At 36.4% G+C, this 15230-nt stretch overlaps 1 protein-coding gene across 1 annotated transcript in view; it reads left to right on the top strand.

The window, feature by feature from the left end:
• LOC134666012 (uncharacterized) overlaps positions 1-15230 on the top strand; it is a 234362-nt gene that overhangs the window by 117694 nt on the left and 101438 nt on the right. Inside the window, exon 5 of the mRNA XM_063523093.1 lies at positions 305-527. Coding sequence (XP_063379163.1) covers positions 305-527 — 223 coding nt within the window. The remainder of the gene's footprint in view (positions 1-304; positions 528-15230) is intronic.

Genomic DNA, 15230 nt, shown 5'->3' with positions numbered 1-15230 from the left:
GACTTGTTCTTCCCCATATGACGGACAGCATAGAATAAGTACTTAATAGTATTATCATACAGAACGGCCACGCACCGCCCCGCCCCGACTCGCATTACCTCGCCCCGCGACTGGCCACGACATTAATCTGGCGGTCTTCTGGCATCCTCTCAGTAAAACGACTTACTTACCCACCCATACACAATGACGCGTGTACAGACGTGCCGCGCACACATATAAACAAAAAATATTTTTGATGTATGGCGAGACCGCCCTGAGCCGACAGTTCCAACCATCTTTCACCAACCAACACTATTGTCCGCAGAGCATCATGTCCGTCATCTCTCTTCCACACATGGGAAACGCTACTGCAAGAAGTGGAAGCAGACGTGATAGCCAACAACAACGCGGCAACAGCGCTGGAGCGCAACGTCGCCGCGCCGCTGGTTGACCGCACGTTCCATATGAAGGTGCAGGCCAGGAAACTGTTCGCGCACCGTGAAGGATGCGAGGTCATTCTGGCGAAGGCTGATGACCAACTCACTAAGGTACAGTCTAATAATAATAAAACCTAAGGGCTGATTTAGACGGCGCGCGAACTCGCATGCGATTTTAATTACATTGCGAACTGTTGGTTACGTCCAATTCAACCAACCGATCAAAAACCTAAAATGTAATGAAACTCGCATACGAGTTTTCACATCGTCTAAATGAGCCCTAAATTAAAAAGCCTAGTTCCATAAAGCCGCCCTGTTAAAAAGTACTATGCAGAAAATACATTCACCTTTATATTAATATTATTTTTGTGTCGTTGTAACATTTTAAATAGGTACCGACCTAAATGACGGAAATAACGATGCCACTAATGTAGAATTTCGAATAGACATTGATATCGACCCAGCCCAGAAATAGACGCTTTAGTAACAAAAGGGCAACATGTTATTACGATAAATGTTGGTTTGTACTTACAGTCCGACAAGAAATAGTAGATATGTATTGAGGGCGCCACTGAGCGTAAGTTTACATGATGGTTCCAAGCAGCAAATATATCTCAATCTGTCGCTTTATAACTACAGTGACCTGCAATAATATGTTACTCTTCGAAGACCGCAAAAATTTGTGACACGCTCCTAAGGCTCTACACAAATAAGATAGTGTCAAATAATTTTGCGGCCTTAACGCTTATTTACACAAACATCACAATTTACAAGAAATCTGGTGTCATTCGTTCTGAACAAATTTAGTTCGTCTTAATTACATTTTTCATTTTTTTCTTATCAAAAAAAAACTATGAATGTATTCGGACGAATACCTAGTTAACGAAATAATTAATCTACTGCTTAAGAATAGAACGCAAAAGTAATATCGGTTTACAAACTTCTACACTAGCACTTTAATAATCGAGCGTATGCCGCTTGCAGAAAAGTGATATTACATTTTTCAAGTTAGCTTTTGCATGAAGTTGTCGCTTAAAGGTTTTATAAAGAGAATAAGAATGCCCATGAATATTTAACTACCCCAGTCTCTGAGATCATTTTGCAAGTCTGTAGTCAACTTTTTAAATGTTACAGAATTTTAGCGTTCTCTTCTCTGTACTTGTATTATGTAGGTAGTATTATATTGTCTGCAGTGCTCGAAAGAAAGCTCCAACGTTATTATGTTAAAAACAATCGGGTATCCCATAATAACCGCGGGTTAAACTCGATCACCCCAGAAGAATTTAGAATTAAAAACACCAGCATTTTATTTATTCACCTTTTAACCAAAAAAATAAGTAGGTTATTACAAAAGTAAATTACTGACGAGGTGAGTAATGTAGAAATTTGGAGGCTAATTGTAAGCGGACGATTCTGAGTGTCGGTTTAATTTACCAACTTCCATTATTATCCCTTATATTATTAAATACAAGCAATTATAAAGATGTTCTTAATTTTTCCACTCTCTACAAGTACTTCGTTGGAGTAGTACGACCAACAACTGCACTATGTCTTAAATTATGCATGTTAAAGTTCATCACGTATGCTATTCCGGTAACGCCCTGGTCGTCCTAATTAAGTACATGGTTTCGTTTGCACAAATAATATAGGATTCTGCTATACACATAATAGTGTAGTTCCTGTGTGTGCTTTGGATTGTTTCCGTTACTGTATAAACACTACTTAGTAACTAGGTGAAATTAACTTATTTAGAGCTACATTTTAAGCTCACTTGCTAACGATCGAAGGTAAATTAATTTTGCAAAATGATTTTTCTTGCTTCCAGGTTGATTGGTTTGAGTAGATAATTATTTTATAGCGATTCGATGTTAATGCAATGAAAAGTACCGTTACCAAGCAAATTGTATTTTTCCCTTTTAGTTAAAACATTCCTCCTTATTCAAAGTGGGTTGAATGAAATGTAACCCATGTCAAGTGCGCTATAAAAACGAATCGATTAAACACACATTCCATGTTTTTGTAGTCAGGCAATGTATTTACTTTGTTATTAAATATAAGTATCTGAGTATACAGTATTATCTCATAAAAAAATAAATATTCTCAATAAACGTTTTTCCCAAAATGTTTTTTGAAGAATAGCTGTAATATAATACAAAATGTTAATGACATTGCCGTGCGAAATTGTAAATATAGGTTTTACGTCGTAAACAGCAGAAAAACATGTCAGCATGTAATGCAAATGTGCTTTCGACATATGCGAGTATTAGTCTGACGTAGGTAACCAAGTTATAGCCATGCTAGAAACACAAATTGACTTTAAGGGCTGCATTGCCAACTTTGTCGTTTTAGAACTCAATATTCACAAACGATTTGTCCAAATGATTTTTAATTTATTGATAAAAACAAAGAAAGAAATAATAGACCGGGAGATAGTGACACATTTTACTGGGTCATTTGTACCAGTATGTCGGTTCGTCAGGGGTCAAAGTCTTGAAAAAAAATTACAAGATGGTACAAATCGTTTAGCAATAAAAAAAAATTAACTCCTTTGCGGCGGTATGGCGGCCATTTGGAACCATCCGAAAAGTATGGCATGGTGATGTCCATGAATGGCTGCTCGACGATAATCACCTGTGCAAAAATTAGCTTGGCACAAATGATTGAATTGTTTTTTTTAAATTAACGTGTTCGCCTCAGTATGGCGGGCTGTAAGTCACACCGGAGAAGTATGGCATTACGCTACCGTCTACTTCTTTTTTATGGACTATCGAATAATACGAGGATTTTTGTGGAACAAATCGTTCGACACACGTATTTTATCCGACACGTTCGACTAACGCCCACGCGATTGGGCCGCCGGTACCAGCGCTATGACCATCATTTTTATTTCGTTCATTACGTACTTAGACCCCTGACGAACCGCCATACTGGTACAAATGACCCAGTAAAATGTGTCACTATCTACCGGTCTATAAACATAATAAAACTTAAAAATCTATAGATAAAAAACTTGGCCCAGATCGCCGTCAACGGGCAAGGTGCCCGAAGGCTGGCCATATTTCCCCGCTGTATAACGATGCTAATACGCTGGGCGAAATAGTGGCCAGCCCTCTGGTCACCAGAAGCCTGTCCAAAACATGTTAATACATAATTGCATTAAATTATACATATATAAACCTGTTCACAAGAAAATCCATGTACTCGTAGCTAGAGGCTCCATTAAAAAAACTCTATCTTTTAAAAAAAAGGGTTTTCATTTTAGAAAATAAAGAAAGGTTAACAAACTAAAACCCACTTTTTTATACGGTTAGTGAAAACGTTGATAATTTTTCCGAGGCACAATATCGGCTGTTTATCTTTGAACAAATTGCCTGTACCAATTAGAACAGGGATCGAAAAAACGTAGCTCGAATATTCGAAAAACATACAAATGGGACATCATGCAATCCGATTATAGGAAAAAAGGAAACACCATCTGTTTTGTCGGACAAATGAGAAATTGAGTTTTCTCTTAGTCCGATGTATCTGATAGTCGGAAGCAAAATGGTAACTATCCTTAACTTGTTCAAACTTCGCTTCGACTTACACCAATTTTTTTTTCCGAACTTATTTACCAAATGACATTTAATTAAATTTACAACAATTTTTCTTACATTTTGACCAGTCGGTTTTCCGTGAAGGCAGCCACCCTGATAAAATCGGACGGCTCCTAATAAAGCCTAATTTTCGGTCCGAGTTGAAAGGTCATGTGGCAGTGGCAGTAACTTTCGTAAAAATTATTGCCTGTGTTATTAGTTTTCCGTGCAGGGGACAGGTAAGCCTTAACCACGGCAAATAGCCAGCGCTAGGGCGATGATAATAGGACGAAGTATTCTTACAACTGACCTAAGTTTGCTTTAACATACAGTATGTAACTGAACGAAAAGCAAATACTCAAACCCGTTAATGTTTAGGTCATACTGAGCAACTTTTATTATGTGGACCAGCCCCGAAAACGCGGAAAAATTTCGCTATTTTAACCTACCGAGCTACCTAACCCGTCTACCTCCACTCTGCACTAGCGCCATGTTTTTGTTGTTGCTTATTCTGTTTTTTTTTATAATTTAACATTTTTGATGATTAAATGCCGTTTACTGTTTTGACGGGTTTGAGTAATTGCTTTTCGTTCAGTTACATACTGTATGACTAGATTATTTTTCGATACCTTTATATGTATATCTTTTGTTATCTGCTCTCTATCGCTCGAATATGCAAGAACGATAGAGAGGCGAACACAAATATAGATTTTTCAATGTCAAACGGTAGGCCATTTGAACCTGACCTTTATTGGCTCGTCGGAACCAAAGCTCTATCCCGGAAATGAGTAAATTAGATTTTTGCGATCCCTTTTATACCAAATAATAAAACGGATATGAATGGAGTGAAATTATGCTTTTAGAATCTTCAGGAAACAGGAAATCGATAACTTGGGATTTACTGAAGCTGAAACTGAATAACAGCTATGCTGGGATGGCATGGAAAGTTCATTAAAATTTTCGGATTATTTACTTAGACGAAAAACGTGTTTTAATATTGGTTTTCGCCACGATCTGAAATTTAAATCATTATACTTGTAGGTATAATTTTCTATGTTAAGACGAGACTCACGCAAAATTGTAGTTTTTATATTGAATTTATACATGTTTTAATCAAGGGCGAATGCCATGAATATTCACAAGGAAATATATTCAGTGTTATTGAGGTAAAACGTTAAAACCCGCGTAATGGCCATCTGCCGGATTCGAACTTGATTGGGTACACACTTGGGAACTTATGATTGGGTATACCTAACAGGTATATCCATTGAGATGCAAGCTTAACCTTCCCTAAGTCTTGTCCCATAATACGTCCAGATAATTCGGATTTTAACTATGCAGTAATTTCAGGGTTATTAATTCGGTACCAATTTTTTTGTAATTGTAGGTACCTACTCGTATATGAAGGGTTATATTAATTTTGGCAAAACTTTGATTCATATTTGATATTAACTTCCAAAAACAAATTGTTATACTGGAGTGAATACAGAGGCATTTAATTATCCTTCAAAGCCTTAAATTTAATTTCGCATGTCAAGCTTCCCCGCTTCAGAGTTAACAATTTTCCTAATCTCAACGGCTTTAATAATTCAGGAGCAGAAACTCTGAGTGACTCCTACATAATGCATTCTGACTGCTACTTATCTCAACCTCATATGTACCTTTTATAATATTCCGAAATGAACCGTATCTCTTGAAAGATAAGACTGCTTGTTCAATAATATCGCTCAGCGAGATACGAGGTTCACAAAGTACGCAATCGAGTTGTAGAATGAGGGAGTCACTGAGAATGTTATTTCCATGGTGCGGGTAAATATGATCATTCGAAAATCATAAATCAGGTTTCTGCAGTAGGATCGCGCTTGTTACGCCTAATGAACTCGAAAAACATGAGCAACAAAGTAAATATTTATTTATTTAATATTCTTATTTACATTTACTATGTATACCGGAGATCAATAGAAATGGAAAAATATTTTAATCAAACATCACAGGTTTACCATCAGAGCGGAGCGGGCGAGGTGTACCTATATGCCTCTAAGGCCTTAATATCGTCAGGTGAGATGACAAGCAAAAGTCACTAATTACAAATTTTTTTTTACAAAAATCGACCTTCTTTTAGTACTAATATTGTTCACTGTGGCTATGAACTTGTGGTGGTACTTGGTGACTTTTGCTTGTCACCCGACGAATTATTCTTAATAACAAAGGTATGTTCAGATATTTGTGAACACCTCGGCCGTTGCAATTTGTCTGCTGTCGACTAAAATATAATATTTTATCAGATTTTTCAAATAAGTGTATCAATTCGTTAAAAACAGAACAGCTAATTTCTTCACATAATTACCAGAAATTATAACTATTTTCCATCGTCTTTTCACGGAAACACGCGTAGGAACGTATCTTGCTATTTCAGTACCGTAGAGTTTCGTAGCTTCGCCTGGGTTTTGACACTTTTCCCAAAAAATCTCTCAAATTTGAACGCATTTTAATCCTTTAAGGCGAAAAAAACGTTTTTTAGTATTCCTGACTATCAGTACACACCACTAAAACTTTGATTTTCATTGGTTAAGTTGGTAATAAATGGCCCCAAAGGCAATAGGCGATGTTTGGGTATTTTTACCAAACTTCGCCTATGGCATGCCTTGCCGCTAATACTTACTTTTCTGTGACTTACACATGTTAAGTCGTATCTCCTTGGAATGTGCTATTATGCTATGAACCTTAACTACACCAGACTAGGTATATATTTAAAAAACGGGGTAGTAGGCGAAGTTTGGTAACAGTTTGAAGTTGTTTTCATACATTTTCTATAATGAAGCTAGGGCTGCCAAAAATTAACCAACATGCCAAATAAAGGGGAGTAATGGTTTATAAGTTAAAAAAATAATTATTTTTAACAAAATTGTTTAATTGTTGCAAAATTGTTGTTATTATCGTAATCGACATCAAATCAACCTTATTTACAAAAAGTGAGACATAAAAATACCTATTTGGTACCTATTCAATATCGGTAAGAGTAGAAGTAAACATTTGCATATAGCGTAAACTAAAATAACCAAACATAAGAAAATATTTAAATTTAGGAACAAGTAATGTCATCCACCAATGAATGTGGTACAAAAAATTTGTCAACCCTAGGGGTAGGCGAAATTTGGCAACAAGATGGACGCAAAGTACCCTCACCAATGTTTTATCCAATTGTGACTTCTAAACGTAAGCTAGCCATTAAATAATAGTTTCATATGAAAAAGAAATAGTTATAGGATATAATCATGTAAAAAGTATACCATTACTGGGTCCGTATAACCATTTAAAACTGAAGTTAAAACACTGGTTTAAAAAAACGTGTGGTCGACGTCGCGAAAAAACCTCACTAAAGGACAACTGTGTGAAGTTAGCCGCAGAATGTTCGAAGAATCTTGACACCCGTAAAAAATACTTTGTAGTTAGCAGTTATATGTAAGGCTTACATTAGAAACATTTTGTTAATGGCAACTTATGTAAAACTAGGCGAAAATAGGTAGCGCAGGCAAAGATACGAAACTCTACGGTAAGTCTCGGTAGGTACAAAAAGTACTGAGATTGACTGAAGTCGCATGGCAAATACGAATGTTTCCGTGACAATACGATGGTAAACAATTATGCACTACATTTTGTAGGTACCAAAATTTTTGATAATTCTATTACTTAATATTATGTGCTAAAGCAAACCTATTTTGTACATCGCCTGTAACATTTGTAATATTATAAACCTAACTAAGCGGATCAAGCGTAAGTAATCGAACCAGCCCGAGGCTCAAACGCTCCATGGCAATGTGGAATCGAATTTGCTATGCTCGTTTTAGGCTCTAGTGATCTGCCGGTATCAGTAGTGTAAAGGAAATGCCTTAATTCCATCGACGCTTTATGTGAAACGGGTCTAATTCGAATGTCTACTCACTAGTAGAGGTAGTTGACGATTCTGATAATACACCGTGTTTTTATTGAATTCCGTTAACTTCGGGGTATGGTTAAGTACATTTAAGATAACTAAATGGCATAGTTAATTTAAAAAAAAAAATGTTTTTTTTTTCCAAAAAAATTAAGTTTAAAAAGTAATTAAATGTAGCATATAGCGTTGTTATAACACGGGCATTACATTTAACTCAACCAAACAATTGAAATCTTTGACATATCAATGTCATTTCGAACATCGATCGACCGAGATTGTACTTAAGTTTAGTAGCAAATGTATGAACTTATTCTAAACACTAATCAATATGTAAACCAGCCCTAAGGCAAGTGTACACGCTTGTAGAGGCCTTATAGGAAAAAAATAAATTATTGATTATCTCCGAAATGGAGTTAATTAGAATATCTGTGTCTTTGAGAAAGTTACTTGATTTAAGCTCAGGAATGCACCCTTGAAATTAACGGAAATAAAAAAAAAACGCGGTGTATATACCTACTTAAAATAATTTTATCAATACAAGTCAAGAGTTGTGTCAATAAAATGAAAACATTCAATTAACATGTGGGCTGCATCGACGTTATTTTGCTGCCGACTGCGTTGCTACACCAAATGTCCAAAATCGAGGCATTAACAATGATTCTAGGGCCGTTTTTTAAAAGTAAGTTTGCATATTTTTTTATACACAAACATTTAAAAAAAGTATTATGTAAAATCTTTAAACATGGCCCTTTTACATTTGCTCTTACAGCATTGGGAGAACTTATTGTATTTTTAATCAATAGTTTGCTAGGAATAATTATTTCAAATAGGTCGGTCTCAAACTCTATCAATGATACGAGTATAAACATAAATGAATGATCACACAATAAAATTGTTACTGCGTTATTTAATACAACATTTAAATACCTACGTTGAAAGGATATTTAATTAACTAGCACAAACCGTATTGGTTTTCAGGCTTTAGCTGCAGCATCGCAATAATCCATTAATATTTTGTACGTCAATGGCTTATATAGGGTTATATTGGTCGCGAGCCATCCTGGATAAAGTGCTTCGTTTTATTTTAATATAATTTGGTGAATAATTGGGTTGATTCCAAATTAATTGGGTTCATTATTCTGTGCAATATAAGGTAAATTTCACCGTATGTGCTAATAAATCTTCCTCTAAGTAAGCTACGAAAACAAAACTTACATTTTTTTGGACATATTTTTAGAGTTAGAACGAGACCAGTCTGCAGCGATTTTGATAGCACCCACAGTGCAAGTGTTATTTTAAACGTCAATATTCTATGAAATTATGACGTATAAATAACACTTGCATTGCGTATGCGTATGGTATCAAAATCGTTGCAGATTTTTCTTGGACTTACCTATACTGTAAATATTTCGTATTTATTCCGCCCAGAATGAGGAACTCTTCAAACTAACCAAATAACAGAAGAAACAGGACAAATAGCAAATAATCGGCCCATTTAGACGTTCGTCATTCACACACAAACTACCAGATGAAAGTGGCTTGTTTACAGTTTACTTTACTTTACTTTTAGTTCTTCACTTTACATCCTAAAAGCTTTTATTTTAGGAACGCGATCAATAAATTCCAGGGACCAAACCAAGTCAGTCTAGTTCCAAATAAAGAAGGTATTGGATGACCTGTCTGGCCTAGTTGGTAGTGACCCTGCCTATTTGAAGCCGATAGTCTTGGTTTCAAATCCCGGTAAGGGCAATTATTTTTCTGATGATCGGATATGACGGGTATACATACCTCTATTTCTTCCTGAGTCAAGGGTGTTTCCTAAGTATATATACCTATATATATATATCGTTGTCTAAGAACCCACAACACAAGCCTTTATTGAGCTTACTCCTAGTCAATATGTGTAATTATGTCTTACACCGTGTCCAATAAGTTCGAATACAAACTTTTAGCACTTGCTGTATAGACATACGGATCGCTGGCTATAAAATTCTTATTTTAATTTAAAAAGTATATTGACATAAACATAGTACTATAATTTCATGAGTCACGTAATTTTTAGTTTGGCTTGAATACACGATGAAGTACGTTCGTGAAGAAATTATTAGAAAATTCCTTAAAGGCGACAGGCCATGTGCTATATTCAAGGCGTTACAACCGCATGGAATTAAACGGAATCTGGTTTATACTACTATACAAAGGTATAAAGAGATCTCTTCTACAGAGGACAGGAAAAGATCCGGTCGGCCCCGCTCAGCTAGAACTGAAAAAGTGGTAAAGGCTATAAGAGAGCGAATTCGGCGGAAAAAACACCGATCTATTAGAAAATTAGCTGCTGATCTGAAAATTTCCAGGGGATCTGTACATAATATATTGAAAAAAGATCTAGGATGTCATGCTTATAAAAAACGAAAAGTACATGGCATTTCAGATGCAACCAAGAAAAAGAGAGTAGAAAGATGTAGCACCATACTTTCTTGGCACGCAGGTGACGAATTTGTTTTCTCAGACGAGAAACTCTTTGTGTTAGAGCAGCCTCATAACGCCCAGAATGACCGGTTGTGGGCAGCACGGATAGAAGACATTCCAGAGTATGAAAAGAATGTGCCTAGGTTCCAGAGCTCACCATCAGTGATGGTTTGGGGTGCTCTTTGTAAGAGGGGCAAACTGCCTCTAGTTTTTATTGATAAAGGCGTCAAAATCAATGCGGCATACTATAAATCGGAGGTTTTGGAGAAAAATGTTGCCCCAAATTTAAAAAATATGTTTGGAGACGATTATTATGTTTTCCAACAAGACGGAGCTCCGTCGCATACGGCAAACGCTGTTCAAGCTTGGTGCAAGGCTAATTTGACCGATTTTTTGCCGAAAACTGAATGGCCACCAAGTTCTCCAGATTTAAACGTACTAGATTATTTCGTATGGTCATACATGCTCTCGAAACTAAATAATTATAAAGTCGCAAACCTGAGCCATTTTAAAAAGGTTATCATGCAAATATGGGACGATATGCCGATGGATGCGGTGCGTGCCGCTTGTGACTCTTTTGAGAAACGTTTGAAACTTGTAAAAAAAGTTAAAGGTGGAGTTATTCCAAAACATTTGTTGTAAATATTGTATATAAATGTGGCTTTCATTTAATATAATTTTCATAACATAAACTACGCGTAAATTTATTTTATTAAGGATCATAACTGTATTCGAACTTATTGGACACGGTGTATATATTTATTATAATGGAGAGCCACTGTACACAGTACGAATATAAAACAATTTTACATTCTATAAATGAAGCTTAACAATGCAGATAATAATTTAATAAAAATGTATAATACATTTAGTCTTTCAAATTCACACTGGAAATTTAACTTTAATCTTGTTTGTAAAGTACAAGCGAAAGACTAAGCAAACTTTTAGGCGTACATTATTCAAATCAGGGCTCTCCCAACCCCGGCCCGCGAAGCGATTCAATCCGGCCCGCCGACAGCGTTCTAATCCGGCCCGCGGGAGCCAGGGTCCAGGGGTTCAAGCCGTAACAGCAGCAACCAGATACAAACCCCCCCTCGGCGCCAACGGTGGCCCGCGCGAAAGTTTCTGAGGCGCAATATGGTATAAAGTTTGGCGACCCCTGGTTTAGATAAACGGGTTACATACTCGCGCGTAACCTACGCAAACAAATAAATAATTATAAGCCTTTATATTCCTCCGAAAAAGATAAATAGGAGTAGGTACATAATAAACATTATTTGACATGTAATGCGCAGCTTTTTAATGTGAAAATATCTAATTTGTGAAAATCTTAAATAGCTATCCTTGGCATATTCGCTAACCGACCGGCACCGACTTCAAACATATCAGTTGGTAACGCATAGACTTAAAAAAGGATAATATTTTATTGCATCCTCTTTGAAGTCGGTTTTCTTTTTTTTGTAAATAGTTTTTATGTACGAGTATAATAAAATTGTGATAGTCCCCAAGGCGATCGATTATGCTTTAATTGTAATCAAAAAGGAAACGTTTGGTCACACTACAGTTTACGTAAATCAATCAACTCTGACCTTTATGTTGAAGTACTTTATGGCAAACAACGACATCACATTATTATCGCGATAGTGTGGTTTATCTAATTTTATCGAATGTGTGATACCGAATTAGGTACACGTCGGTAGCATACGGTAGTACGAAAACATAAAAACGGAATAAAGTTACAATTTATACCAAATAAGTAGTAACAAATAAGATCGCAAGTTTTCGTAAACACGTCATACTGCCGTATTCGAACTTCAAGATATTCACAAGAGACGGCACGTACTAGATCCATTCTAGATACGTTATAGTTTAAATATCAACTAGTTCTCTTTTGCAGCGCAATTCGGGCAACCAATGTCACTTTAACGTTAGATAGAGTAAGATATCTATTAGATGTGAATTGGATCTCTAAGTCATATCCTGTGGAAATCGTTCAAGAGTATCTCCAGAATCGCGCAAATATTTGACAGGTTAAATCTTAAACATATCGTTATTCTATCTTGGTGATGTCTAAAAGATATCTAATAGATGTCTATTTCAAAATCCGAATCGGGCCCATAGACCAGTCATAGATCTGTATGAGGTCGTACTTGGCTAATATAGGGCTCACGGCCCAATTCGAACAATGCTCATAAGACGTCACAGCGGTACGATACCGAACTGTCAGTGTCAAAAGTGACATTTCTTCAACCAAAATCGTCACTTCTAACACAGACAGATCGGCATCGTGCCTCTATGACATCTTGTAAGCATTGTTCGAAGTGGGTCGTCAGTCTGGTGCTCGAATTTCCAGTAAACTCTATTCCGCATGCACGGGATTTTCCAACAAATCGAAACCTGTTACCTACCGTCGAAGGATTTACTTGTTGCACGGTCACCATCAGATATATCGGAGCGGCTAGAGCGCTCACAAATATCTGAACACGACCCTATTGCCAGGGCGTTAGAGTGCGTGTTTAGATATTGTGAACACCTTGGCGGCTCCGATATATCTTATGGCGACTGTACTTTGTATTGTACATAAGTTGTGCTACCAAATTGGATCAGAATTTCAGAATTGCTTGTTTTACACCCAATATACATTTTGCTAGCAGATTATGACATACCTATTACAAACCTTTATCTATAGGTATTGATATTTTTTACCTTGACTTCACCTATTTATTTAATGGGTAACCATATGAATAAATAAGTATAATACTAACCTTATAAAACAAAGGCCTCGCCGCGTCTGTTTGTGTGTGTATGTTCTCGATAAACTCAAAAACTACTGAACAGATTTTCATGCGGTTTTCACCTATCAATAGAGTGATTCTTGAGGAAGGGGTGGTCAATTTATTAACCCGTGCGAAGCCGGGGCGGGTCGGTAGTGGTAGTAAATTTTCTTTTATTGAACAACATTATTATTTGGAAATGTCGTGAATAAGTGGGTGTACAAGTGATTATGATTTGGGTTGTTGCTTAAGTACCGTAGTTTCCTTATTTTTCTTTCATGTTTAGATGCCATTACCTTTTAATTTTTATTGGCACGCATTTACTTTTAATTAAGTAATAAAAGTTTTTTCGACGACCTAGCACCGTAAAACGGTTATTGTATGTATAACTTAATTTCTTTAATTATCTAATGTTATAAAGTAGTAATTTGCTGTCCAAACTACTGCCAAGTACCTACGCTATTATGTACGAAGGAAACATATCGCTGCACAAAAGAAGCTGTGCGTTTTTTTAAAAGCATTAGTAGTAATTGAGTGTCATATTAAGGGGCCCACTGATTAACAGTCCGCTGGACGGTATCGGCCTGGCAGTTGTTCGGAACTGTAAAAATTTTATTCTAACTGACAGGCCGATACCGGCGGAATGTATTATCAGTGGGCCCCTTTACAATGAAAGCCTCAAGCCATGAGGAAAAATCAATTGACATCACTCCAAAAATATTCCCTTGTTTAATTGATCTTAAAAAAAAATATAATCCAAAAGTTAAAATCGAGCCAGAAATACAGGGCGAAATCTGGGTCGTGATTCAAACCTATTGTACTTAACTCGGTAAATTAACGCGATGTTAGGTATAAAGTTAATTTTTAAATAATTGCAGCTATTCATTAATTAATCAACAATTTAAGTATCCCAGTTAAAAACACAAATTATGGTTACCTTACAATTACTGTTAAAACCTATTTAATAAACAACTGATTAGATGAGTAAGAAATGTCAACCGTCACTGTTATGACAAAGTCAAAACTTTAAAATAAATAAAATCATTCAAAGATTGTACATTGAGTTCATTAATTCTGGTAATTTTAAAGATAATTAAGCAGAAAGATGCCCGCGGCATATCCGTTTTCAAATGTTGAGCGGTCTGACATGGTAATGTTTTATTACCAAGCACGTCGTGCTACCACTGCTCGGGATTTATTTCACCAACGTTATCGATTGATATGTTGAGAAAAGTGGTGCCTGAATTACTGCGAGAAGTGCCGGAACATTACTTGCATAACCTACACTATCAACACGATGGTGCTCCGGCTCATTTTGAACACCGAGTACGCAATTACCTCGATGAACAGTTCCCCGGGACGTTGGATTGGCCGAGGCGGCGGCGGACCCGTGGCAAGGCCTCCTCGTAGTCTGGACCTGACGCCCTTGGATTTTTTTCTCTGGGGCGAAATCAAAAGATTGGTGTACCATCGAAGAGCTTTGTCAGCGAGATATTGGAGCATTTGAAAGTGTGAAAATGAATCACTTTGCTCTCGGCAGATTAAAAGATAACCTAAGAGGACGAGCCGAATTGTGTCGACAGCAAAACAGATCACACTTTGAGCAGCTCCTGAAGTATGTTTAAGTTGTGATCGTATTTGTTAAAAGCTTGTGGAGTCTCCGTCCCAGTGCTTGTAAATAATTTTAATAAAGTCTTTAAATTATTTTTAAACTTTTTAATTGCTTTTACACTGAATGTAAAACCGAAGATAAGTGTTATCAGTTAATTATCGTAAGTTACCACTACTTTCTTTTCGAGATTCTAGATGTTTGTCTTGTCAAGTTGTAGGGTGACCATGACCCTAAATAAGAAATTATTTTGTATTTTATTTTTGTATGTGCAAAAAAAATAGAAATTAATGCACTCTAATCTACAGTGTTGTGTTCCTAATTAAGTGGCAAGTCTTATTTTTCTTTCTTGCTACACGACCCAGATTTCACCCTGTATTATTCCTGTAATTACCTACTCCGTAACATTTTTGTCACATGTAAAAACATGTTGTGTAAGCTAATAAACTTTTA

Source organism: Cydia fagiglandana, chromosome 7 (assembly GCF_963556715.1).
Source record: "Cydia fagiglandana chromosome 7, ilCydFagi1.1, whole genome shotgun sequence".
Lineage (NCBI taxonomy): Eukaryota > Metazoa > Arthropoda > Insecta > Lepidoptera > Tortricidae > Cydia > Cydia fagiglandana.
The sequence above is the reverse complement of the archived record's forward strand: the minus strand, read 5'-3'. Positions and strand labels throughout refer to the sequence as shown.